The 26,445-nt window shown below is 45.3% G+C and overlaps 4 protein-coding genes and 1 long non-coding RNA gene across 12 annotated transcripts in view; 2 read left to right on the top strand and 3 right to left on the bottom strand.

The window, feature by feature from the left end:
- The window catches only part of P3H1 (prolyl 3-hydroxylase 1), a 29,180-nt gene extending 26,021 nt beyond the window's left edge, over positions 1–3,159 (bottom strand). The window contains exon 1 of the mRNA XM_072974634.1: positions 3,028–3,159. Coding sequence (XP_072830735.1) covers positions 3,028–3,084 — 57 coding nt within the window. The 5' untranslated portion in view covers positions 3,085–3,159. The remainder of the gene's footprint in view (positions 1–3,027) is intronic.
- LOC140700689 (uncharacterized) lies at positions 2,138–2,547 on the bottom strand. The gene is made up of 2 exons (XR_012079216.1): positions 2,431–2,547; positions 2,138–2,351 (listed from the first exon to the last, which is right to left on the bottom strand). It is a non-coding gene; the product is annotated as an uncharacterized lncRNA (long non-coding RNA).
- Positions 3,160–3,238: 79 nt separating the features above from the next.
- TMEM269 (transmembrane protein 269) lies at positions 3,239–16,990 on the top strand. Of its 4 annotated transcripts, none has more exons than XM_015249172.3 (7): positions 3,252–3,354; positions 4,511–4,619; positions 7,504–7,642; positions 11,300–11,397; positions 12,066–12,209; positions 12,825–13,025; positions 16,754–16,990. In XM_015249172.3, the coding sequence occupies exons 1-7, from the start codon at positions 3,340–3,342 to the stop codon at positions 16,888–16,890; spliced, it is 843 nt and encodes a 280-aa protein (XP_015104658.3). In that variant the 5' UTR covers positions 3,252–3,339; the 3' UTR covers positions 16,891–16,990. The 4 variants fall into 4 exon arrangements, with proteins under 4 accessions (XP_072830736.1, XP_015104658.3, XP_072830737.1 ...); XM_072974636.1 differs by lacking the exon at positions 3,252–3,354 and adding an exon at positions 6,810–6,951 and having other exon boundaries at positions 4,547–4,619; XM_072974635.1 differs by lacking the exon at positions 4,511–4,619 and having other exon boundaries at positions 3,239–3,354.
- A 2,530-nt stretch (positions 16,991–19,520) lies between these two features.
- On the bottom strand, positions 19,521–25,231 carry SVBP (small vasohibin binding protein). 3 transcript variants are annotated; one of them, XM_072974633.1, is made up of 3 exons: positions 25,174–25,231; positions 24,312–24,461; positions 19,521–19,948 (listed from the first exon to the last, which is right to left on the bottom strand). In XM_072974633.1, exons 2-3 carry the CDS (start codon positions 24,423–24,425, stop codon positions 19,862–19,864), a joined length of 201 nt encoding a protein of 66 aa, XP_072830734.1. In that variant the 5' UTR covers positions 24,426–24,461; positions 25,174–25,231; the 3' UTR covers positions 19,521–19,861. The 3 variants fall into 3 exon arrangements, with proteins under 3 accessions (XP_072830734.1, XP_006215890.1, XP_072830733.1); XM_006215828.4 differs by lacking the exon at positions 25,174–25,231 and adding an exon at positions 24,786–24,929; XM_072974632.1 differs by lacking the exon at positions 25,174–25,231 and adding an exon at positions 24,615–24,766 and having other exon boundaries at positions 24,312–24,483.
- ERMAP (erythroblast membrane associated protein (Scianna blood group)) overlaps positions 24,642–26,445 on the top strand; it is a 23,826-nt gene continuing 22,022 nt past the window's right edge. For 2 of the 3 annotated variants that reach the window (XM_072974631.1, XM_072974629.1), the window contains exon 1: positions 24,642–24,757. The gene's annotated coding sequence lies outside the window, so the exon portion shown is untranslated. The remainder of the gene's footprint in view (positions 24,758–26,445) is intronic. The other variant, XM_072974630.1, reaches the window with a different exon arrangement.

The following is a 26,445-nucleotide window of genomic DNA, read 5'->3' as shown; positions in this document are numbered from 1 at the left end:
TTCAAAGCGATAGAGTAACACGTGCATATGGGATGCTGTAGGAGCCGTGCACAAGAGCATTTAGTGCTGAGCCTGCAGAGGATATGTATCAAGGTCCTGAGAAGTCACCTAAGGTCACACAACTTACAAGCAATGGAGCCCACACCTCTGGCACTAAAGCCCATGTGCAGCGCCCCCGCCCCCACCCCGCCACACACACATATGCAAGATAGGGCTCATTCCCTTACGGAGCCAGAGCTTGAGAGGAAGGAGCTACTAAAGTGCCTGGAGTAGTTAGATTTCTGTAGTCCAAAACAACGTTTGGTTCACTGGGCCACTCAACTACTTGAAAGTTTTTTTCTTCATTTTGATTTGGAATATAACCATCCTGCTATTCTCCTACTTCTTTGACTGCATCTTTTCTGTCTCCTGACACTTGCATCTTGGACTGCTCTGGAGTCACGTCCTTGGCCGAGTTTTCTTTCTCTCCTCGGTGATCTAATCATTTCCCATGGCTTTAAATGCCACTCAAATGCTGCTGAGTCACATGTGTCTCCAGCCCTGATGTCTCCCTGAGTTTCATGCAGACTTCATTTATCCAGCAGCCCAACTTGATGTAAATTACAAACCTAATGTGTCAAAAATGAGTCTTGAGTTATACCCCAAATCTGTTTGATCACCAGTCCTCTGTTTCCATCAGTACTTATGTACACACTGCTGCTGAGGCCAAAAACCTAAGTCATCCTGATTCTATTTGTTCTTCCCATACCAATCAGCAAGTCTTCTCAGCTCTGTCTTCAAAATACATCCTAAATCTGACTGCTGCTCACCGCCTGTGCCCCTCTCTCCCTCCTTAGTCCAACATCTCTAGTCTGGACTAATGCAGTAGCCTCCTAACTTGCCTCCCTGCCTCCATTCTCATCCTTCTTCAGTCTGTTTCCGTAGAAACTGCATCATCTTTTAAAACTATAAGTCAGGTTATAACACTTCTATAAAAGTGACCCCCAAATTTCTCATTATACTTGAAGTCCAAACTCCTGCCAGGGTTCCATGTGAGAACGTGAGCACATTCTCAGAGCTCACCATGTTCCCACTGACCATGCTGTGCTTTTAACACGTCAAGCTCATTCCTGCTCCAGGGTCTTCGCATTTGCTGTTCCATCTGCCTGGAACATTTCCCTCAGATCTTTACATGGTTTGTGTCTTCTCATCATTCAGGTTCCTGCTCAAATTATCACTTCGCTGATCACCCTAACAGAAGTACCAACTCCTTTCACATCGAAATATTTCTGACTCTGCTTTAATTTCCATAGCACTTATCACGACCAGTGATTGTCGCCTTTGCCCCATACTTGAGTGTAAGTTCTCTGAGGGCAGATGCAGTGTCAGTCTTGTTTACTGCTATACCCCTAGCAGCTAACATAGTGCCCGGCACATAACAAATGCTCTGTTAATGGATGAAAGGATGGATATCTGCAGCTCTGTACTTTTACTTATATCCTGCAGAGGATCTAAGGCAATGCAGCTAATAGAAATAGAATATGAACCACATGTGTGATTTAAAATTTTTTAGCAGCTACATAAAATAAAAAGAAACAAATGGAATTAACTTTACACTTATACTAACTTAGTATATAAAAATATTAACATTTCAACAAATAATACCAAGAACTATTAGTGAGTTATTTTGCATTTTAAAAAAAGCTATTCAGACTCTGGCAAATGTACAGCACGTCTCAATTTGGACTAGACACATTTCAAGTACTCAGGAGCCATATGTGGCTTGTGGCTACCGTGTTAGTGCAAGTGCGCATAGTGCCCTGCTGTTCCATGAGCTCCAGAGGGGAGGAAGCTGGAAACTTCCAGCAGCTGGGGAGGAAGGTGTTTCTTCGCTATCCCTGCTTCCTCTCTCTTCTGAAGGAAGCTGCGGGGATGTCCAGGCTAACAGATGGATGATCAAGTCCTTAGAATGATAGTGGTGATGACTGAGCTTCTGCCCTGTGCTGAGCACCTCATGTAATCTCATTTAATTCTCACAGCAATCCTCTTTTACAGATTAGGAAATAGGTTCAGAAAACTACAGTGATGTGTTCAAATTTACGCACCTGCTAAGTGTTAGAGCTGGAATGTAAATCTGGTTAACAGTTGAAGCCAGTAATATAATTATGTGATAGTTTTAATTTTGCCACTTTAATGGTCCACGTGGCCTGGACAAATGAACAGAAACGCAAACCATAGAAAGAAGCCGACCTGACTCTTGGACTTGGACTCATAGCACAGCTTTGGTTGCTTCCATCCTGCGTCTCCCTCGTAGTTTCTCAGACACCTTAGATGCGACTTTAGTGTCAGACCGTGTTCAGGTCTCAGCTCCGCTAATTAATAACAGTGTAAGCTTCAGTAAAATCGGCTCATGCCCCATTTCTTCTGGAGAATGGGAACGCTAATACTAACCTCAGGGGCACTTGAGAAAATCCAGTAAGATGATGATGTCTGCAAAGCTTTGAACACAGTGTCCGATGGCTGGTAGCCACTCAGGACACACTAGATCCTGTACCCGTCTTCCCCCTCCAGGCTGTAAGGTGAGGCAAAGGGTCTCCTGACCTCCTAGCTCCACACCTTCTCTTAGCAATAGGGTAGCCAGAGAATGTGGGGCGGGTGTTAGCACTGGTGCTTGGGATCCTACCCAGTACTAACACATTTCTTTCTGTGGCACACTATTCTTTCAGTTGCCAAATCTGGATACCTCAGACAGGCTCTAACCACCCCACCACCACCCCAACACACACACACTCTTGGGATTCCATCCCACAGTGGCTCCTGTTGTGGCTACTTCTTCCCATTCCTTTCTGTTGCTGTCCAACAGTATGTCTTTACTCCAGCCCTGCTCATCTCTCACGCAGTGTTGCAGAGCCTTCTTCAACACTGGCTGCCACATAATCTTTCTAAACCAACCCGACCATGTCACGTACCTCCTTAAAATTTACTATTTTCAAATTTACCCCAGCATCCCTTTGCGGCCTTATCTCCCCCAACTCGCTTCCAGCTCACCTCCCACACACCGTGCGCTCTGGTCTCTTCCCGGCCAAGCCTTTCCGTACTCGCCATGATAGACTAGTCCCCTCCTCTCAGATCCTCCATTCCGCCTGCCGCGCCACTTCGTGACCTAGGGCGCCCCTGTAAATTGAGGCCCCTTACCCTGCCAACTATAGCCCCGTTGCCCCTCCCCTGTTCTCCCGGGGATTGTGAGCTAAGAGCCAGGGGTGAGAGGCTTGGGACGGGCGCGGCTCCCCCTCGCCTGGGCTGGCCCCCGCCCACCGCACAGGAAGCAGGGAAAGAGTGTGGCCCCCACCCCACCGAGGAATGTCTAGTCCCCAGGTAAGCGTCTTCAGGTCTTCGCATCGCTGGTGAGCCTGCCCCCAGTGCTGTCGGTGACCACGCCCCTGGGGGAAGGCGCTGTGCCAAAGTGCGGGTGCCCAGCCCCGGCTCCGTCTCGTCCATCTTTTCGAGGGGGCGTCTCGGTTGTCATCGCGGTCTGGGCGCAGAACGGCGGGCGGGGAGGGAACCCCTGGTGTCTCTAGTTCAGATAGACGAGCTCTCTGTTGGGGATGCTGGCCTCTAATGGGGATGGGAGTGGGAGCTGGGAGGGGGAGGCAGAGCGTCTCTAACCAGCGTGACTCTGCCTGTGGCTCAGCCCCTGCGGGACAGCACCACCTGGAACATTCTCGCTCCAGTGATGCGCCAGGGTTTCCGGACAAGGAACCAACACCGCCAAGCCTTTCCTGAGACATCTCAGAGTCATACTCAACTCTCCCCTCTTCTTCCGGAAGCAGCCCCAGCGTCTGCCATTTCTGCTCGCCCAAATCGTTCTCCTCACTCACCAGGCTCGCGGCTCGTTTCCTTTTCTTCAGTCTCTCCCCTCCCAGCCCGTGTGTGACCAAGACACCTCCTTACTAAATAAATTATATCACTGCCTATCCACAGGCTGCAATTCAAGGGCACAGCAGCTTATCCAAGTGTGGCCTCCCTGCCGACTTTGCATTGGCATTGTACTGGCACCCTTGCCAAGAAGTACCCCCCTTGTTGATGCTTAGAGACCCTCCCTAAATACTGCAATGGCGGAATCTTCCCCTGCCGCCACCTCAGCCTTAGTCTTCCCCTGGACGTCCTCAGCAACCAGACAACCCCTTGTCTAACAGAACACTTGCCACACTGCCTTCACTGTCCCTGCACACGTCTGCCCCCGCTGCCAGACTCCCAGCTTCTTGAGGATGCTCACTGTGCCCAAAACACACAGGCCTGGCACAGAGAAGGCATTGGCAAATAAATCTTTTTAATGAGTAAATGGAAGATCATAAGTGTTGGGTAGATGCTGGGTGTGTTGAAGGGGCTGGATTGTTGAGAGCTTTTTTGAGAAGGCTTCTCATAAGACAAGCTGGACAGGCTCTGACTGATTTGGTGCAGGGAGAGGCTCTTGGGCAAGCACCGGCGTGCTCTATTAATTTAACAATCACTGAACAACTTCTATTGTCAGGCCTCATGCCCGGTACAGGGGACCTCGGTCGGCACTCAAGTTACTTCCCCTGTAGTAGAGGAGGAAGACCACATAAGCGGTGCCAATACAGAGTGCCAAGTGTCACACGGTGAGCACAAGGAGTTGTGGCAGTACAGAGGAGGAGCACCTCAAGGCTTGCCAGGGGTGTCAGGCTTCCCAAAGAGGACCACCACCCAATCCAAGACCAGAGTAGGGTGTAGAGAAGGGGTCAAGGGGCAAAAGAGAGAGGAGGCTGAGAGTTGAGCAGGGCTTCTTCACAAAGGACTTGCATACCAAATGAAGGAATTGGACTCCATCCCAAGGGCACTGGGAAGCCACTGATGGTTTCCAAGGAGCTGGGGAGTGACATGATCTGGTCTGCAGGCCACTGCTGTGCAAGGCCCCAGCTCTGACTCCTCTCTTCTGCGAAGCCTTCTCTGAGACCCCTGCCAGGTGAGGTCCCTCTTCTGTGCTCCCTTAGCAGCCTCATCACTTCTTTTCTGTTCAGGGTTGGATGCCTCCCCTAAACTGAGCTTTTTGAGAGACAAGACCAGGTCTTAGTCTTCTCCGTGTCCCAAGACCGAATGTTTGCTGAATGTATGGATTGTTCCTTCTTTCTCTGAATTTCTACAGCCCTTACTCTCAGGTACACATCCTTTCACAGCTGGGACCTGTGCATTTTGCTGCAAATAGCATTTAATTGGGAAAGAGGTGGCCCAATTCCAAATGGTTCCACCATTTACTGGGACAAGTTGCTTAACTGTCCTGAAACCTGTTTCCCCATCTGTAAGATGAGTTACCATTGTGAACTCAGTCTGTAAGTCTTCCCACGCACGCATGAGGCTTGTTTTCCTGGATAGACTCTAAGTTCTATGAAGGCAGGGACCAAGGGCTTTCCCCAGCACCTCCCTCAGTCTAAGCTTACAACAAATGCAATGATCAATCCTGTTGGTTGGTAGATAGCAGAGTAAATAGGAAAGAACACGTAAGGTGAAGTTGGAAGTCTTTTGCCACTTCCCGTATGACCTTGAGCAAAGGTTCTTCCCCTCTCTGTCTTCTTTGCCTTACCTGGCAGACCTCATAGGGCCATTGGAAACCAAAGGGGTGAAAGTGCCTTGTGAATGAAAGAGATAATATAGTAGAAAATTAATTGAATATTAATTAACCCCCCCCAAACTATGAAATAGTACAGATGAGGCGTATCTAGTAATTGGTAGACATACCACAGGCATGTGCTAACTGCCTCTGAGAGGCTAGGATGCTGCTCTTCCAGGCACCAGTGGGCTAGGCTGGAACAGAAGTGTTTGGTCTTGCTGGATGGGATCAGCCCTGAGACCCAGGACAGACCAGGAGGGAAGAGTTTGCGGGGAGGGAGTGTGCATCCAGTCCTTTGCCCTCTCCCCTCTCAGATTTCTCTGGCGAGCATCGCTTTCTGTCTTAGGTTTTGAGGTGCCCTGGCATGACAAGGTCTCAGGAGTCCCAGTGGCTTTAGCAGTGTAGCTTCTGATGCCCCTTGGTGAACAAGCTGGCCTGTGGGAGCAGTAAGCCCCACCATGCTGCCCTGGTGAACTCCCAGTCCCAAACTAGAAGCACAGCCCCCTCGCAACCTCTGACATCTTGGTGGCAGTGTTTTAGCTCTTGCCAAAACCAAAAGGGTCTGGGACTGTACGGAGGCCGAGTCTCAGCTTCCTCACTCTAAAATGAGTAAGGATTTAATGAGAAGACAGACATGAAAACACCCCAGAACTTGTATATTTTACTCAAGTGCAGAATTGCTGCTTGCAGGTAGCATGTTTACAACCAGTATTTCAGAGGGCACTGGGGCTCTTTCTCCAAAGGAAAGTTTCACATAGTTTATGTGTAAGGAGTGCACATCTTTGGTCTTAGAGTGAAAACAGAGACAGAGGGACTGTAAAAATGGGCAGGGCCAGCTAATGCACTGCTGCTGAGGGAGGCTGGGAGGAGTAAGGAGGTCAGGGCAGGCCTGCCCTGGCCATCTGATCTCCTTCATTGCCCCCTGCCCCACAGACCTCTCCTGCTGAGATTATACACCTGGCAGAAGAAGCACCAGATTTAGAATCAAACAGGCAGGATTAGGTTCCACTCACCTAATATGTGACTTTGAGCAAATATCTCCATTTCTCTGAACCTCAGTTTCCTCACCAATGAAATGGGGAGATTGCTAGCACCATTACTGGAGGCTGTCAGGATCAGAAAAGAGAATGCAGTGACGTTGCCCTGTGAACTGTTTAGCGCTGCCCATATTCATTTTCTGTTTCTCATCTCTTCCCTTCTGGAGCTGGGCCTGCTGTTGGGGCCTGTCAGGATCAGTACCTTGGGGCACCTCGGCCACAGCTCTGTCCTTCTGAGGGAGTGAGCATGGCCTGCGGGACAAAGGAGCCTGAGTCTGCAGTGGGCCCTTTGTGCTTCCTTCCCGGCAGGTAGCCTCTCTCCCCCCCCCCCCCCCCCCCCCCCGGCCACTCCTGGGGGTGAGGGAGTTACCCTTTCCCAGTGTTTTTATTCCTGTGGCGCTTACCCCAAACTATTAAAAGTAGCTTTGTAATTAAAATAAAAAAGGAGAGCTCATCGACGGTAAAGGTCTCTATGATGAAAGGCTCCTCTCTCAGAAAAGGGAAGGCCCTTACCCCTTGGACCCCAAGCCATGGGGTGTCAGGAGGGTCAGCATATGGGTTGGAGGGAGGTCTGGGCTGTAGGGCAAGGGGCACCATCAGAGAAGGGTAAGAGCTATGGTTGTGCTGGTTCACTCGCTTTGCTGTCAGACTTTCCCAGGCCCTCATCTTTAGCACCTTTGTCTTACCTCCTAGGTCTCCTCCATCTACCTCCTGCCTTCCTCTTTCCAGCCAGCGAAACAATGTTGGGAGGGTGCCCTTCTGGGATGAGGTCTATGGGAACAGGAGCTCCCAGGTCCTTGAGGGCCTCTTTTGGGACTCTCTGAACTTGGCAACCCTTTTCTCCTCTCCCCCTGGGCCCAGGTCAGCTTGCCAGTTTCTTCCTGACTGAAGATCACATCCACCCCCAGATGAATGAATTTTCCTGGAAGGATGTTACCAATGCCTTGTCCCTGGCCAACATGATCCTGGGGCTCTTCTCCATCTTCTGCAGCTTCTGCAAGTATGTCTGGGCCCCAGCAAGCTCCTAGCCAAGAACGGGAGTCAGTGGCATGAGGGAATGAGGTGGGAGTCTAGAGAGCTGGGCACTGAGGTGTACAGATCAACTGGGGGCAGGAGAAAGTGCAGTGGGTTGGGAGTCAAGGGGCTGAGATCCTAGCCTCAGTTCTACCACCAACCTGATATGGCCTTGGCTAGGTCACATCCTGAGCCTCAGTTTCTCCATCTTTAAAACAAGGAGCTCACACTGTGATCTCTATAGTTCCTTCCAGCTTTGCCAGCCTAGAATGGTTTCTATGAGAAAGTCAAGCAATTCTGTTCTGGCAGCCTTCGCACAATCCTTAAGTAGTCAGGCTACCTACCATGAAATTTTTTTGATTCTTAAATTAGAGCATATGATCTAGCAGAATAATTGAAATTAACACTGTTCTGGAAACGCTGAGACTTATGTATGGCCCCCCAAAAGAGCTGTAAGCAAATTATGTTTCTATAAATTGAATCATATTTCAACATCTTTGGGAAATCAGCTCTTTAAAGATAAGTCCTTTATAATACAAATAACATCCTCCTAATCTGTTTGATTCTTATAACCATTAGATTCTCTGGATCTGTTTCTCATCTGTAAAATAAGATGATTTTACCTGATGATGTTTAAGTTCCTTTCCAGTCTGAAAATTTTATGATTCCCTAAGTCCAGGTTTTGGGGGCCTCATAAAGTGGGGCATACCTGCAGCTGAAAATCTCCATCTTCTTAGTTCAGCCTAATCTTCTGGGAGTGTAGGTTATATGCCATGATGGGGGCCCAATTCCTTTTAGACACATAGGTATGGGTCTAAACAAAAGAAATGCTAAGTTTGTTTCAGGACAGTTGAAGTCTGGAGTCAGGCTCTGTTTGCTTCTGCTGGGCCACCCAAGCATTGCAGTCAGGGTATAGACTTGGGTGTGGCCTCCTAGGGCAGCTTGGCCTGAGACTGTGGTGGCTGCTTTTAGAGGGGTCTGGGAATATGTGCTGGAAAGAAACAGAATCCTTGAATGTAGAGTCTGAAAGATGCCTTGGAAATTATTCAGAGCATCAAGTTACATGAGACAAAAACTGATAGAACTACAAGGAGAAACTGATGAATCTGTTATCATAGTTGGATATTTCTATACCCCTCTATCAGTAATTGACAGATCCAGCAGGCAGAAAATCAGTAAGGATATAGTTGAATTGAACAGCATCATCAATCCACTGGATCTAATTGATATTTATAAATACCTCATCCAACAACAGCAGAATACACATTCTTCTCAAGCTCACTAAGACACACCACATTCTGGGCTGTAAGACATACCTTAACAAATAAAATAGAGATCATATAAAGTATGCTGTTAGACATTCTTCTGGAATTAAACTAGAAATTAATAACAGAGATAACTAGAAAACCCCAAAATACATGGAGGTTAAACAACTTACTTCTAAATAATACATGATAAAAAAAAGAAGTCTCAAGAGAAATTTTAAAATATTTTGAACTAAAAGAAGTGAAAATACAACTTAGCAAAATTTGTAAGATGCAGTGAAAGCAGTGTTTAGAGGGAAAGTTATAGCATTGAATGCATATTTTAAAAAAGAAATCTGCTCTGCAAAAGATAGCATCAAGAAAATGAGAAGAAAAGCCGCAGACTGGGAGAAAATGTTTGTAAAAGGTACATCAGATAAAGAACTATAGTGCAAAATATATAAGGCTTAAAACTAAATAATAAGAAAACAACCCAGTTTAAAAAGGGCCAAAGACCGTAGCAGATACCTCACCAAAAAGATATACAGATAGCATTTAAGCATGTGAAAAGATACTCAATATCATATATCATCAGGGAAATGCAAATTAAATAACAGTGAGGTACTACTACACACCTATTAGAATGACCAGAATCCAGAACACTAACAAAAACCAATGCTGGTGAGGACACAGAGCAACTGAAACTCTCATACATTGCTGGTGGGAATGCAAAATGGTACAGCCACTTTGGAAGGCAGTTTGATAGTTTCTTACAAAACTAAACATACTCTTACCATACAATCCAGCAATCACACTCCTTGGTATTTCATCCAAATGAATTTAAAACTATGTCCAAAACCTGTACGTGGATGTTTGTGATGTTTTATTTGTAATTACCAAAACTTGGAAGCAACCAAAATGTCCTTCGGTAGGTGAATGGGTAAATAAATTGTGTTACATCCAGACAATGAAATATCATTCAGTGTTAAAAAGAAGTGAACTATCAAGCCCTAAGAAGGTATGGAAGAGCCTTAAATGCATATTATTAAGTGAAAGAAGCCAATCTAAAAAGGCTACATATTGTATGACTCCAACTATGTGACATTCTGGAAAAGACAATGTGAGGGAAATATGTCTCCAAAAATATGGAGACAATAAAAAGATCCATGGTTGCCAGGAGGGTTGGGGAGGACATACATAGGTAGAGCACAGAGGATTTTTAAGACAGTGAAAGTACTCCATTGAAAAAAAAAAGAAAAAGAAAGTACTCCATATGATATTATAATGATGGATATGTCATTATGTTTTTGTCCAAAACCATAGAATGTACAACACCAAAAGTGAACCCTAAAGTAAACTATGGACTTTGCATGATTATGATGTGTCAGCATGGGTTCATTCTTGGTATATACCAGGAACCAGGATGTACCAGGCTAGTGAGTGATGTTGTCAACATGGGAAAGGCTGTGCACATGTGGGGACAAGGTGCAAATGGGAACTCTGTACTTTCCTCTCAGTTTTGTCGTAAACCTAAAACTTCTCTAAAAAAATAGTCTTAGAAAAATTTGAAAGGAAGGAAGATCTAAAATCAATGATGTAAACTTCCATGTTAGAAAACTAGAAAAAGAAGACCAAATTAAACCCAATGTAAGCTAAGGAAAGAAATAATAAAAATTAAAGCAGAAATCAATGAAATTGAAAACAAGAAGCCAATAAAGAAAACCAATGAAACCAAAGCCTGGTTTTTTGAAAAGATCAGCAGAATTGGTAAACCTCTAGTCAGGCTAACCAAGAAGAAGAGAATTACCAATATCAGAAGTGAAAGATGAGAAATCATTACATGAACATTAAAAAATAATAAAGGAATATTGTGAACAATTTATGCCCACAAATTTGATAGCCTGGATGAAACAGTCCAATTCCTTTGAAGACATAAGCTACCAAAACTCACACTAGGAGAAATAGATAATCTAAATAGGCCTCTATGTATTAAAGAAATCATTTGGTACAAACCCCTCATTTTACAGATGGAAGGACAGAGGCTTGTAGAAAGTGGGAGGTGATTTATCTGAGAATTCACAGTGAGATGGTTGCAGAGGCTGGGCCAGGGCCTAGGATCCCCCTTGCCATTGAACATGCCTGGAACTTAGAGTTTAAAGGGACCTTAGTGATTACCTAGGGGGTTCAGGTAAGACTGTGGGTTGAGGGTATGGAAGGGATGGATGTAGGTGTGTGTGTGTGTGTGTGTGGTGTGTAAAGCAGCATCTATTAGAAAGGATGTGAGTGTGGGGAACATGTAAGGGGGTGTGTATGTGTGCACGGTGGGAAGCATATTGGTATACTGGGGGAAGGTTGGAGTCCAGTGGAGACTCTGAAAGAGCTGTGGGCCTGCACTTTAGGAAATCCCCCTGCGCCTCCTGGTTGCTTTTGGTCGGCTTTCTGTTAGACATGGCTATCGGAGCAGTGACCAGACACCTCAACATCTGCTCCAAGTCAGGTGAGTCCAGGCCTCAGACTCATCATCCCTGACCCCAGGAGCACCCAATCAGGTCAGCTCCTTCATCCTCTAACATCCAGTAGGCTTTCATCAGTCTCCAGTCCTGTTCGCATCCCTCTGAGTGTCGCGGAGGCAGCCTCAGGACAGGAGTTTGTGAGCCCCACAGTCCAGATCTAGGTCCTCTGCTGGCTCACCTTTTGACCTCTGGCTGTCCCCTTGTCCTGGCTTTCAGTTTCCTAATCTGTCCTGCCTTCCTCTCCAGGGCCGATCTGGGACTGGGAGTGGTGGTTGTGGTAATGGGGGAGTGGGGAAATGAAAAGTTACCTCAAGCAGAGCAGCTGGTTTGAAATATGATAAAAATATTTCCATGTAAGATTTTACTTGAAAAAAGAGTTTCATAGCTTATCAATTTGTTCCCAGTTGAGTTCCAACATTTGCATGTTTAAGGATGGGAAAACTAAGACCTAGACAGGGAAAGGCTTGCCTGGGGCCACATGGTCAGTTTGAGGCAGAACTTAGAAGGACACTCTAGTCTTTGACTTAGAGACCAGCCTGGAGAGCAGCTGTTGCCCTCTGGGATCCTGCTTGTCTCACTCCAGACCCCCACCAGGGGGGACTAATGTACAAGACATATGAGTGTAAGTTCTAACCTTGGCCTTCCGGAGCAGGAGCCGAGCTGAATGACTTTGCTGTCTTCACCACCTTTGGCCTGGCATCAGCCCTGCTTCTAGGCGTGGATGGGCCTCTGAATGGGTTCCTGGCCATCATCTATGTGTTAGCTATTTCCTTCCGCCTCTGTTTTTATTCAACTGGTGAGTGGAAGCCAGCCTTATGGCTGAGGGTCTGGCGTCATGGAGGGGAGGAGTTGTTGGATGCCAGAAGCCTGGGGTGCAGTAATTGACTCCTCTCCTTCCTTTTATGGACACCCCCTTCCTTCCTCCTCCCCTGCCCCAGGCCCACTGGAGACTGCAGGCTGCACTTGCAGAGCCCTGGTCTAGTGGGCGGGAGCCCTCAGTTCTTGGACCAGCTGTGCCTTTTGCTTGTGTGTGTCCTTTGGATGGAGCATATGGATTCACAGGCTCTAAAACTAGGTGGAGAAACTGAGCTCTGGTGAGGGCGATTGCCTTGCCTGAGGTCACATGGCAAGGGATTGCAGGCGCAGACTAAATGGTCTCAAAGGACCCTTCTACAGAGGCTCTGTAGGGGCCGGGACGTAGGCCTGGTCCTAGCTTCCTGCTTCACCTTGGGGATCGAGTGCAAAGCCCACCTGTCGTCTCTGAATAACTAAGTGCTTTACAGATATGCACTGCCCTGGGATTAAGGGGGTTTGGAATGTGGAGCAGAGAAGACTCAAAGAGAGAAGGCTGCTTCTTGTGCAGGCTTTGGAGCAGTGGGAAGCAGCTCACCCCATCTTCTTTTCCTGGCAGGCATTCCTTTCACATACAAGGGTCTACCCTGCCCCTATGCTTCCTGTGTTTTGGCCTCCACCTCCCTTCTGACCAACGGCAACACGTTCATTCTCTCTTGCATGGCCTGTCTCATGATTCTGTTCATGATGGATCAGAGCTACTACCCACATGACGAAATCCTGGAGTCTGAGAACTGGAAAAAAATGGTCTATCTGGGAGGTGAGTGAAAATACTGCTCTCATATGTCACTCGTGGTCCTTTATTATCACTGCTGTTCACTGTCACCCTGTATCTCACCCAGCATTCCCTGTCTCTCTCACCCTGCTTTATTTTTTCCATAGAATTGATCATCACTTGACATGTGTTTATTTGTTTATTGCCTGTATACACTAAACCTGACCCCAGTGGAGGAATCGCTTTTATTCGCACTATAATCCCAAGCACCTAGGCTTGTGCCACTCACACAGTAGATGCTCAATAAATATTTGTTGGATGTTATTAAGCTGAACAGAAATTTAGGGAACACCTATCATATGCCAGGTAGTAGTAGTCAAAATGGTGAACTAGACAAACACGTCAGGATGTACAGTCCTGTAGGGGAGACAGATACCAAACAAATCATGGCAGAAGTAACTAAAATATATAGTTTTCGTTTTTTGAGTTTCTAAATGTTATTGAAGTACAGCCAGTTTACAATGTCATGTCAATTTCTGGTGTACCGCATAATGTTTCAGTCAAACAGACACATACATATATTCCCTTTCATATTCTTCTTCATTACAGATTACTGCAAGATATTGAATATACTTCTCTGTGCTATACAGTATAAACTTGTTGTTTATCTATAAAATATATAGTTTTGATGTGTTGTGAAACTACAGGGTGCTCTCAGAGGGCATCAGAGGGTGACCTGATAGACTGGGATGCCTAAAGGGTAGGAAAGGATCCTTAAGGAGGTGACATTTAAACGAAACCCAGGTAAAAGTGGTCAAAAGGTAAAAACTCCAGTTATAAGATAAACAAGTTCTGGACATGTAATGTATAGCGTGCTGACTACAGTTAACAATACCGTATTATCTATTCAAAAGTTGCTACGCGAGTAGCTATTAAAAGTTTTCATCACAAGAAAAAATTTTGTAACTATGTGAGGTGGTGAATGTTAACTACATTTATTATGGTGATCAGGTAGGTTGCCATATACACAAATATCAAATTGTTGTTATACCTTGGACTAATACAATGTTATATGTCAATGATAGCACAACAAAACTGGAAGAAAATAAAAAATATGGGACACCTGCAAGATGGTTGGCCAAGTGGTGGGAGGGGTGGTTCAGAAGAGGAAACAGAATGTTGTGAATGCTCGGAGGCAAGAAAGCGTTAGAGCAGCAGTGTGGCTGGACTTGCTGAGCGAGGGCCGGTGACAGACTGAGACCAGTGATGTGGGCAGACCGGGCAGGATTTAGGATTTGGTCCTGCAGGCAAATGAGAAGCATCTGAAGGGATTTCTGTGTGATAGTTTTCAATGATCACTTTGACTACAAAGTAGAGAATAGATTGTAGGAGACTGAGAATGGAGGGAGAAAAACCAGCCTTTCGTCAGATGAGAGGTGATGGTGGTGGTGGGGATGAAGAGATTTGATATAAATGTTGGAAATAGGATTCATATCAAGGAAGCAGGTTCTGGGCTATAGCAACTGAGTGATGGGTTCCAGGCGCTGAGGTCCTGGTCACACTGGGGCCCTGGCAGAGGCCTTGCTAGAGTTTCCTCTGACTTAGGGCTTTCTTCAAGGAATGTCAAATTTTCTTCTTTGAAATGTGCTCATGTAAACAAGACAAACATCTATGGGGATGCTGAGTTTCTTTCTGTATTCCCTCGTTGTGGGTCCACTGGGTTTGCAGGGTCCTGGGTTCCCTCCTGACCCTCCCCTTTAGGTTCCCACCCTTTCTTCTGTAGCATTAGACCAACAACCCTGTCCAATCTCTAGGCACTGGCTCCTCCTGTGCCCCAGTTGACAGAGGCAGAATGGGGGTGAGAAGAGTCTGGGTTTGGAGCTAAACAGACCTGAGTTCAAGTTCTACCCCCAGCACATATGAGTTGCATGAATTTGGGTTAATTACCCTTCTGCAGTTTTCTTCCTCTGGGAAAGGAAGCCAATAATCCCTACCTTGCAGGATTCTTGAAACTGAATGAGACAATGTATATAAATCCTCTGGCACAGATGTATCCTTTAAATGGAAATTTCTAGCCCTCTTCTTCCCTCCACCTGCCCTTCTCTTATCTCATAGCAACAGTATTTCCCACCATGTTCTTTGCTCCTGTGGACACCACTGATCCTCTCTTCTCACAATAAGCTGTGCACTTGGCCTTAGCCTTCCTTGTATCGTCTGTGCTATGTGAATAAAGGAGGGAGCTGCACCTCACAGACTTGACACTAGTTGGTACTGGAGCCCTACTAGATACATTTCAGAACGCCTGCTGTAGATATTCCTCTTGCCTGGAGTGCAGCCAGTCACCTGTTTAGACTGAAGCCCCTTCTCCCCAACAGAGCTCTGTACATCTGAGAAGCTGGCCTAGCCGACACCTTTTTCCAGGACAACTCTGGTTTACAATATTATCTCATTGATGCAACAGGTCAATGACTGTTCTCTTGATGCCATATTCCAAAGTTTCAGGAACTTCCTGTAACTGCTTCTTACCCCAGTAGTGGTCTTCTGTCGAGCAGGAGTTCTGGTTTCTCTTGAGTACTTGGTGGTTATTCCCATGGGCATGCTGTGGGTCATACTCTCCCACCCTCCTTTTGAGCTTTCTGAAGCAGTGTAAATGTCTAGTTATTAAGAGTTGGACAGACATGGGATTGAATCAGGGTCTTGGGCAGGTTACATCCTGTTTCCTTATCTGAAAAAAACTTAATTCTAAATCACAGGATAGCTGTGAAATGTACATAAAGTGATTTTTGTGCCATACCTAGCAGAATGTCTAGCACAAAGTAGATCTTCCACAAATGTTAGTGCCCTTTTGCCTTTCGGTGGTGAATCTGAGATTCAAATTGTGTTGGGCCCTCAAGACCACCTCCAGGTTCAGTGATTTTCTAGGAGGATTCACAGGATTCTGCAGATAGTCATACTTATAGCATAGATTTACTACAGCAAAAGGATACAAAGCAAAATCAGCCAAGGGAAGGTAGAAAGGGGCGAAGTTTGGAGGGAAGCAGGTGCAAGCTTCCAGAAGTCCTCTCCCAATGGGGTCACACAGGACACACTTAATTCTCCAGCACTGAATTGTGACACAACTTCTGAAGGTCTGCCTACCGGGAAGTTCTTTAGAGACTCAGTGCTGAAGGTATTTACAGGGGCCGGACACATGAGTCTCCTCTGCCTAGCATGTACCAAAATTCCAGACTTCCACAGAAGGAAATCTGCGCTCCACATTAACTACCTTGCTTCTATAAACAGTCTAAGCACAGTGAGCCATTCTTCTCGGTTTTATCAGTGTAGAGAACTGTTTACATCTCGTTTCCAGGCCTCTGCCCACCTTGCAAGTAGGCCTTTCTGAGGATAGCAGTTGCAGGCCTGCTAGGTTAACTCTTTTCTGCATGAGTATAATATTGTATTGGCCCATATCACATGCTAAACTTGAAACAATTATGAATATTTTTCTTTTTTTTTTTAACAAGATACCTGGGCTACTCAAATTTATTCTTGGCTAAGAGTGATTTCTGATCTGAATTTGACAAAACGGAACCTGAGATTACATTAGAATTAATTTTCTAGTTACGCACAGACAAACCTCATAAAGGCAGGCTCGTGTGCCATTGGTTTTAGTATCTTAGGCACTATGAGTGAAAACTGAAGGCTGGAAGGATGGGGATGGGAGAGTAGAGGGTGGAAAATACACGTAAGAGGGCTTCGTAAAAATTGAGTGTTTGCCTCTTTTCTTCTTCCAGGTGTCATCATGCTGTTTTTGTCTCCATTCTCGCTAACTGCTTTTTACTGCCTGATGTGGTCACTCTCCTACATCTTCTTTCCGGATGCTCTGTGGGGCAAGGCAGCATGTCTTAGGCTACAGCACCGAAGATACTAAACATCTCTACCCGCTTCCACTCTCCCACTGGCCTCGGTGGGGTCTCTGCCAGCATGTTGGGCCAAGCCTTGCCTTATCCTCACTAAATCTTTGCCTTGTCCCTCTGTTGTGCATGTGCTCAATACATGTTGCCTTGAACCCGAGCAACCTACAGGAGGGCCAGCGGCCGTTACTTCTTCCTCTTTATTCAGGGTTCTGAATCCCTTGGGGACAGTAGTTGTTTATGTCATACAGAACAGAATTTTTTCCAAGCTGAATTTGACATAGGTTTGTGTTCCAGCTCTGTTATCAGCTGGGTGACCTTGTGCACTAAGATTAATTCTTTGGAAATGAATGAAACCCTTCAGAACTGGTATACCCTCCACCCTGGCCCTGCCAAACTGTAATTACTTTAGCGGTGAGGTGGGGCTTACTAACGTGTTCCTTAAATGTGCAGACTCTGGCCTGTAGAGCAGAGCTAACAGCAGGACCATCACGTTGCCCACTTCGTCTGTAGGATTTTGTAACTTAAAATTCTGTATTTCCATAGTCAAGGCTTCTGCCTCTTGCTTTGTTCAGAGGTTAGATTCATTGGCATCTCGAGGGCATCATCTGGTTTCCAGGATCTCATTATGCATTTTTTCCCCTAAGCTCTAATATACTGAACTTTAGGTATTCAAATGGCATGTCATATTTTAAAATCCACATTGAAAAGAAATAAAAAGAATTGTATGGAACCCTAAAGTTGCACCTGGCAAAGAACTCAGGCCCACTGAAAGCCATGCCCAGCACTGCCCCTGGACTTGCCACCTCATGTAATGGACCAGAGGACTATTGGCTATTTCTGTCCTTTCCTCTAGGGCACCAGAGCACCTTTACCTCAGGCCTAACTTCCTGAAGTTTGCAGGACAGTGTATATGGCAAATATACATTACATCTAAAATTAAATTAAAAAATAAAAGTGAAGTCCACATTGCTATGATCTGGTTCTAGAGGAACACACAGCACCCTCCTCTTCACTGCATTCTGTTTGTATCTCTGTTATACTACTGACAGTTTTTCCTGGTTAGATGACTCTGTCTGTATCCCACCAAATTTTAAGCTCCTTCAGCTTACATTTTCACATTTCTGCTGCCTGCCACAGGGCCTAGCACTCAAAAATGCTTACTTTGTAGATAAATTGATTTCCTTATGCATTCTGGTGAGTTACATACAAGGTTACTATAATGTAGTAAGAATCTTACAAATATACATGGGCATAGACATTGTGCAAATATACAGATATACAACAGACATTTCAGTGTGATGTCCTTCAATGCCAAACCCTCATTTCACTGATGCTATCCTTCATCAAAACATTCTAGGAACTCCGGTTTGAGAACTGTCTTCACATAAACTCTTAGAGGCTAGCACCTAGCACAGTGCCTAGATATAGGAGGTACTCAAAAAATACTTTACTCTGAATCAACCAAATTTAGTCCAAAAATCTAATATTTAATATTAGCCAGTGATGTCCTCTTCTTAAACCAAAACCACATTAGCTATCAGATTTGGCCTCACATGATTTCTGGATACTTCTAAAACTTGAACTACATTCAAAAGAAAAAGATGCAATTCTGAAAGAGGATTTCCATGTTCACTGTGAGCCATAGCAGCAGAGCTAAAATAAATATGTAGACTCCCGAGAGGACTGCTTTGAAAGGGAAAATACACATTTGGATGTGTAAATTGCACTGTGTTTACAGAGTGAGGCTTAGAGAGGTTAATCCAATGTAGTAAAAATGGTGCTTGAGCCCAGGTCATCTGGATCCCCAAACTGTGCTCTTTCCAGCATACTGCATCATTTCCTGAGGCTTATGATGACAGCTCACTCCAAATCCCCGTTTCTCCAAAACACAAACTGAAAAATCCCCATTCAGCCCAAATTCAGTAGGACACTAGAATCTAATTACCATTTATGGGGATAATCTATGTAATGATTATCCTCAACTTTAACTTCGGCTTTCAAAAACACATTCTTCACAGTGGTAACAAGTTCCTTAATGCGAGTTTACTCCTAAAACACAAGCAGAGCAATGGGAACAGAAATCTCAGTGACTTCCGAGCAGCAGGGAGACAAAGGAGAGATGGGAATCGCTTGAGATGTTCTGAGCATCAGTAGGAAAAGTACAGGTATTTCCAACGTGGAGAGTAATGGGGGTGGCAGTGTTGGCTCTTGTGCCCCATCTGAGTGATCTGCCTCATTTCCATCCATATTCTGCTTCTACGCCTGATAAAGTAGCCCCCAAAATGAAAAACCCAAAGTGCCTCAGTCCCCTCCCTCTGTTGGTACAAGCCTGCTGCTAGAGGTCAACATTCACAGGGTGACAGGAATCCCAGCTTCAAGCCTTTAAGCCTGAGTAGTGGCTCATGTGGGAGTAGAGGTCACATATTTATACCTGTGTGGCTAAAGTTAGGCTCTGTAGGGTCTGCAGAGCTTTGGCCCCAGGAAGAATGAAATCTGGAAGCAGTCCTGTTCTTTCTCTCCTCTCTGCTCCCCTCCTGATGGAAGAACGGTTCCCTCTGCTCACCTCAACTTTTCCTGCCTACTACATTCTTTCTGACTCCACTTTCTGTGGGTAGGCACCCCCAAACTAAAGTATGAGCAAACCAACATTTAATTAGTATTTTATTTGTACTTTTGGAGATTTACAGTTTCACAAGAAACACTGATTTTTTTTTTCAAACAATAGAAAAGGTTTAAAAAAAAAGTGTCTATTGTCTTGGAAGAACAGAACAAGTCTCTTCAGCAAGCAATGGGCCAATTCAACTGGAGGAACCGGTGAAGCAGAAGTTACATATAGGAATTCAGATTTATCCAGTTTTAGGAATAACACAAATGTCTTCTTGCCTAGTTGTGTAAGGCTCCAAATGGGCCATCTCAGCTTAAAACTGGTAACAGGTTCACAAAGCAAGCCTCCAGGGTCCCATCTATTGTGAACACAGGGGTGGCTCATTCTCCAGGAGGCTGCATCTGTTTACAGAACTCATCAAACTGCTGCTGCTCCAGTTCTGTCATGACTCTGTTGAGGGCATAGATCTGAATGGGAGAAAAGATATGTTAGCAATGGAAACAGCTGCTCAGCGTACCTTCAGACACAACTGGCTGTGCCATTTCAAAGCGCCAGAACTGCATCAGTAAAGCAGGGGCAGTGATAAAGGAACAGGAGAGGTAGATGATGTTAAGTCCACCGGGAAATCGGGAAAGAAGCTGGGAGGCAGGTGGCTTGATGTGGCCTTTAAAGCATCAGTAGGGTTTGAACAGGTAGAGATTGGGGAAGGGACATGATAGGGGATGGGGGAGTGGATATTATGATTAAATAAATATAATGGAAAAGCACAGGATTACTTCTGGAAATTTCAAGTATGCTACTATGAAAGATATCATAGAGTGGGGTTTAGGGAGCTGGAGAAAGCAAGAAAAGTACGTTAGGGCCTTAAATGCCACGCCAAGGAATCTGGACTTCATCTGGCCAACTCTAGAGAACCAGCAAAGACAAATGTGCAGGGAAGCAACTTGATTCTATCTGTGCTTTGGAAAGATTACTCGTGACTATGTGAGGGATGGAGTCTGGGAAGAGAGATTATCGGCATTTAGGAGACATCTATTACAACAGTCTGGGAGGAAGCAGGAGGAACATGACCTAGGGCGGGCAGTTTGAGGGGTGGAAAGAAAACTGCAAGAGACATTCTAAGGTGAAAGGTAGTAGACAGAGTATCTACCTCATTGATCCCCTTGCAGTAATTAATCAATGCACCAAAGTACCCGAAACACCATAACTCTTCCAGAAGAAAAAAAAAGAAGGGCCGTGTTTGTGTTAGGGGATGAAACTCAAGTAATCAAAAAGAAGAGAAGGGGAAAAAGAACTGAGAAATGAGACAAACAGAAAATACAAAATAAGAGCAGAAATTAAAGGAAAAGCAACCAAATGTACAATAGAGAGTATCCCCAAAACTGCAAGATGGTTTTTGAAAATACTAAAGAAAACCCTGTAAACCTGCCACAAGACTGGTCGGGCACAAACAGTACAAGAATTAAAAAGAAGACGTAATTGCTGATACAGTGGAGATTAAAACAAAACTTACGAGCTTTCTGTCAGTAAGTTGGAAAAACTAAGATCAAAATTGACTACATAGAAAGCTTGAATAATCCTATAATCTTTTCCCCCCAGTTTAAACAATTGTGGTAAGATCTATATAATCTTTGAGGAAAATGGAATTCCACACTGATGAAAATAGTTTCAAAACCCAAATGATTCTCAAAAAGTGTAACACTGAAAGTTAAAATGGTCAAGTTTTATGTATATTTTACCATAATAAAAACAAATAAATTAATAAATTTGAATGGTTTAAAAAAAAAGATTCTGAGTGAAGAGAATCAGTCACGGAATATGGTAACATATATAAAGTTCAGAAACATGCAGGACTAGACAATGTATTGTTATGCTATAAAATATTATTTAGGGGTACACACAGAAACAGTAAATTAATATAGAACAGCAAGGGCATGATTAGCATAAAATTAAGGAACGAGGGCACTGCTAGTGGGAAGGCTGGGGACGTGACCAGTGTGAGAGGCCCAAGGAGCTTCTAAGTTACTGGTCATGTTCTATTTCTGTAGTTGGGTGGTAGGTACAAGGGTGATTCTTTTATTCATCTTCTTTAAGTGCACACACATTTTATATATATTATATATAATATTAAGTATATACATATATATGGCAGAGAAAGGAGAGACTCAAAATGGGTCAGGGGTCCAAGCCACAGAATGAAAGACTTTCAAGAAGGAAAGGGTCACCAACAGTGCCAAATGCTACTTCAACTGCCAAATGGGACTCTGCTCCCATTCACCCCTCACTTTCACATCTCACTTTCTGGAATGTGGCATCTTTGCAGAACTGAATGGAAACTGTGTCTCTTCCTCCCCACAAGGGCTCTTGTCACATTCCTATCTTAGGAGATTGCATTCCAGGCAACACAGATAAAACATCAAGACAGCTGCGAGGCAAAGCAGGAAGCAGGGGAGGAAAGTCGGGAGACCTGTTCAGACCGCAGCCTGCCCTTCAATCCGTCACTACCTAGGGATTCTGGTCATGTCACTTCACTGTAAATGATGATAACACCTTCTACCTCACAAGATCAGGTACGTTCTGTCTCCCTTCAAAGGTCAAAGTGGGAGCAACAATAACACAATAATCCTGATGTGAGGATTACATGTGGTCATGCCTGTGCAGGCTGGCCCCGTGCCTGGCACATCTGAGGAGCTCAACAAGTGCCAGCAGCTGCGGGAGTGTAGGTCCAATACGACATCTCAGCAAGTCAGCATAATTCACCTAGAGGCCACACAGTAAGGCACAGGGACTCCCCGTAACAGTCACTGCCATATCCAGGCGCTTTCCCCAGGCCCGGCCCTGTGCCAAGTGCTTTACATACAACACTTCTGTTCTTTACCACGATCTTGTGAGGCTGATGTTACCATCCTCGTTTTATCAAGGAGGCAATGAGGTTCAGAGAGGTTCAGTAGCTGGTACAAGGGGACCTGGGAAGAACCGGAATTTACGGAGGAGCTGGGATTTGAAGTCAGACAAAGAAGTCTAACCTGTGGAACCTCATGGCAGGGTGTCACGTGAACAATGTCCTCAACAACATCTACTGCTGCAGTGTGCACAAAGGAGTTTCCTAGGGCTGTTTCTTACAGCGGCCCTCCAACTTTCACCAAAGCGCGATGCAGCCAAATCATCTAGGGGCCTGGATCCAGGTGAGGGCGGGGAGGTGAAGGAAAGAGGGGGACAAGCTGTTAGAACCGAGGTCCACAGCTCTCACATGGTCTGCCTGAATCCAAAGGCAGTTTTCAGTTTATGGGTTAACTTCAAACACACTATTAAATTTACTTCTTAGGTTTCTGTCGGCCTCCCCGATTGACTGCAAGCTCCATGAAGGCAGGGACTCTTCCCTGCCTGGTCCAGTCATGTATCTCATGAATGTTTGTTTAGTGAGTGGATCAGATTAACAAAAATTTAAAGTCTGACACTATCAAGTGTTGGAAAAGAAGTGAGGAATGAGAAGAAGTGCAAACTTGTACAATTTCTTTGAAAATAATTTGGCAACATCTAGTAAATTTGAAAATGTACCCAATAATTCTACTCCTAGAATTTATGTATATGCCCTACAGGAATTCTAGCACACACATGTCTAGGAGACATCTAAAAGGTTTTTACTTCGGTATTGATTGTAATAGCAAAAATTTTTATTTAAATGCCCTATAAATTATTTAAATATCCATCAATGAAGGTCTGGGTAAATGTACTAAAGTGGATTCATAAAACAGACTACTATAAGCAGTGCTGAGGAGTTAGCCAGATTCCTACACTGACAGGAATAGTTCAAAAAAACATAATGGAAGCAAAATGCAAAATAAAACATATAGAATTATTTCAATGTAAGTTTTTAAAAAATTTTTTTGGGGGGGATGGTGGTAGTTAGGTTTATTTATTTATTTAATTTTAGAGGGAGTACTGGAGATTGAACCCAGGACTTCATGCATGCTAAGCACATTCTCTACCACTTGAGCTATACACCCTCCCCTCAATGTAAAATTTTTAAAACAAAAGAACGCTGTATTGTTCAAGAATAGCTATTAATATATTTGAGTGTAAAAGTATAAAAAAACAGGGTTGCAAATAGGGAGAGGAAAAAGGGTATAAGACAGAAAATGGAAAAAGGGGACTTCATATTTATATGTAATTTTTATTGATCTTATTTAAGACTCCAGGTAAATATGATAAAATGTTAGCCACTACCAATCTGGGGTACTGAGTACCCAGGTGTTAGTTATAATGTTCTGTTTTTCTATATTTTTAAATCTCTGGGGAAAAAAGAGAAACAAAACAAAAGAGGGAAAAGACTGCAGCAGACTTTTTTTCTGATATTAAATACTCAAATCAAATACATAAACAGCCAAGTTGATTTTAGGTGCAGACTGAACAAAGGAACACAGTGCTGGGTGTAGAGCTTGGGCCTCTACTTCCTGGTTATGAGCAGCTACTCTCCAGACCAAATTCAGAACATCTGTACTAGGGGATGTCTGACACCTGCTCTCTCTCTCACTCCCTTACAAGACCACTACTTTCTGTTTTCTTCCTTCCCTTAGGTCCCTACCACAAAAGCTCTGCACCAGGAGTCATCTGGAGACCTGGTACTGGTTGGTCAGGGTTCTGACACTTGGCATGTGACTCTGAGCTGCCACCTCTTCATCAGGACCTGAGTGATCTCCTCTGGAAACCTGGGAGAACACCTGTTTTGCCTGGAAGCAGGTGGGGCTCCCCATCACAGCTCTCCTCTCCTATTTCTCTATTCCAGCATCATCTCCAGCAGAGTACAGGTAGACACCTCCCTAATCTCACCTCTGCTCTTTGTCTTTGCTTCAGCTCCTGCTGGGCTGATTTCTGTTTGGCCTTCTCAACTCTGCTGACAGGCTCTTTAACTTTGGATTTTTCTTTCCGTGCAGGTGGATCCATGACTTGGCTTCTGAGCGCTTCTTAGTCAGCTGTGACCTGTATAGCACAGGAGGCTGATCTAAAAAACGAAAAAGAAAGGACGAAGGAACGAACTGCCTTTCATTCGCCTAATATCCTACCTCAGCCCCTTCCTTTGGCAGGTGGGGCAGAGGGACCCGGGGGAAAGGGCACACTGCATTGGAGTAAGACCTGAGCGTCACTGCCACCACCTCGCTGCGCGTCCCTAGGCAAATCTCCTTTCCACTCTGAGCCTTAGTTTTCTCTATCTGCAAAATGGAACTACAGTCCACTCCCTGGACCCCTTCCACGAGCTGCCCTGTGAGGACCAAACGGTAAGAGTTCTGTGAAAGCGGTTCATACACTGTGGCGCGCCGCATCCAGGGTGGGTCTGCTAGAATTACGAAGCCACAGCGGCCCAGGGGGACAGGCCGGCCGAAGTCCAGGCAGGACCGCGGGGACCCGAAACTCGCCGTCTCCGGCCTTCGGTCCAGCGCTCTCCCACCCCCTCCCTCCCAGGCAGCTACCGCCCGGCTCGGCCGGCCGGGCCCGCCCTCCGCCGCCGCCCCGCCCTGGGCCCAAGCCCGGCCCCGGGGGAGCGCCTCACCCGCCGCTGCCCTCTCCCGGTGCAAAATGGCGGCGGGAGGCGGGCGACGCCCGGGAGTCGGCGCCTTCCCTCCCCGGCCTCGGGACCCGGGGCCCCGCCGTGTCGCGGACAAGGCCCCACGCGGGGACCCTGGCCTTTCCCTACCTCCAGATCTGGAGTCCAGAGCCCGCCGCGCCTCGGATTGGGCGGGGACGGGGGCGGGGAGGGGCGGGGCCCGGAGGCGGAGGGCAGTCCGGCGCGCCGAGGCCCCGCCCACAGGAAGGACCGCGCGTGCGCAAAGCGGCTGTCCGGACGCCCGGACGCTGGGGCTGGAGTTGGGACAGGAGTGGGTGGGTACGAGAAATAAAAGCTTTTCCCGGGATTATATTCTCGGGTAGCTGCTGGGCCTTGAAGGGTGAGATCTGAAACCTGGGACTAGAATTGTAGCTTTCTAAGCCTCAGTTTTTAATTCGAAAAATAGGGATGGTGATTGCCGCCATCCCTAGGAGCTTGTTAGGAAGGTCAAGTGAGAGCCTGTTTGCCACAGTGCTTTGAAAAGGAAATAGTGACAGAAGTATAAATAGCCAATATAAACAAAGGGAAATCTTCAGGTTCACTCATAATCAATAAGTTATAATGACAATTTTTTACAATTACAATTTTATAATTATTTACAATAATTTTACAAATAAAGATACCTGGCTATCACTTTTCATTTATTAGATTAGCAAGGATTGGACAAAATGGTAGATAAGTGCTTTGACAGAAATCTTGCTCAGTCTACTAAGAATAATGACAATAACAACAATAAAGCTACCTGTCTTCTGGGCTTTATTATATTCCAGATACTCTTCTTAGAGCTTCATATTTATTACTTATTTATTTCTCATAGTAAATATGCATATAATGTACGTCTATAATAATATTATTGTTCCCATTTTGCAAATAAGGGAACAGAGGCACAGAGACGTTAAGTAACTTGTCCAAGGTCACACAGCTAGTAAGTGCCCCAGCCAGTATTTCAGCCAGGATTTAGGATAGGACAATGGCCTGTCCAAAGGAAAATATGTTCAAGGCTGCTCCTTTTGTACGTCTAAGGACTGGGCAAGAATTGAAACAAAAGATGGATTCTAAGCAACAGTGAAAGTGTAGCCCGGATGAACACTCAAACATTTTCAGTCAAAGTGTAAGTGGTTACAACCTTTTTGGAAGCCAGTTTAGCACGGCATGTCAGAAGCCTTGAAAATAAGCACGACCCCACAAAAAGACAATTACTGCATGATTCCATTTCTATGAGATACCTAAAACAGTCAAACTCTTAGAAAGTAGAATAGTGATTGCCAGGCACTGGGGGAGTGGGGGAAAGGGGAGTTGTTCAATGGATATAGAGTTTCAGTTTTGCAAGATGAAAAAGTTCTAGACATCAGTTGCACAACA

This window comes from Vicugna pacos, chromosome 13 (assembly GCF_048564905.1).
Source record: "Vicugna pacos chromosome 13, VicPac4, whole genome shotgun sequence".
NCBI lineage: Eukaryota > Metazoa > Chordata > Mammalia > Artiodactyla > Camelidae > Vicugna > Vicugna pacos.
Note: the sequence above shows the minus strand (reverse complement) of the source record. Positions and strands in the feature narration are given on the sequence as shown.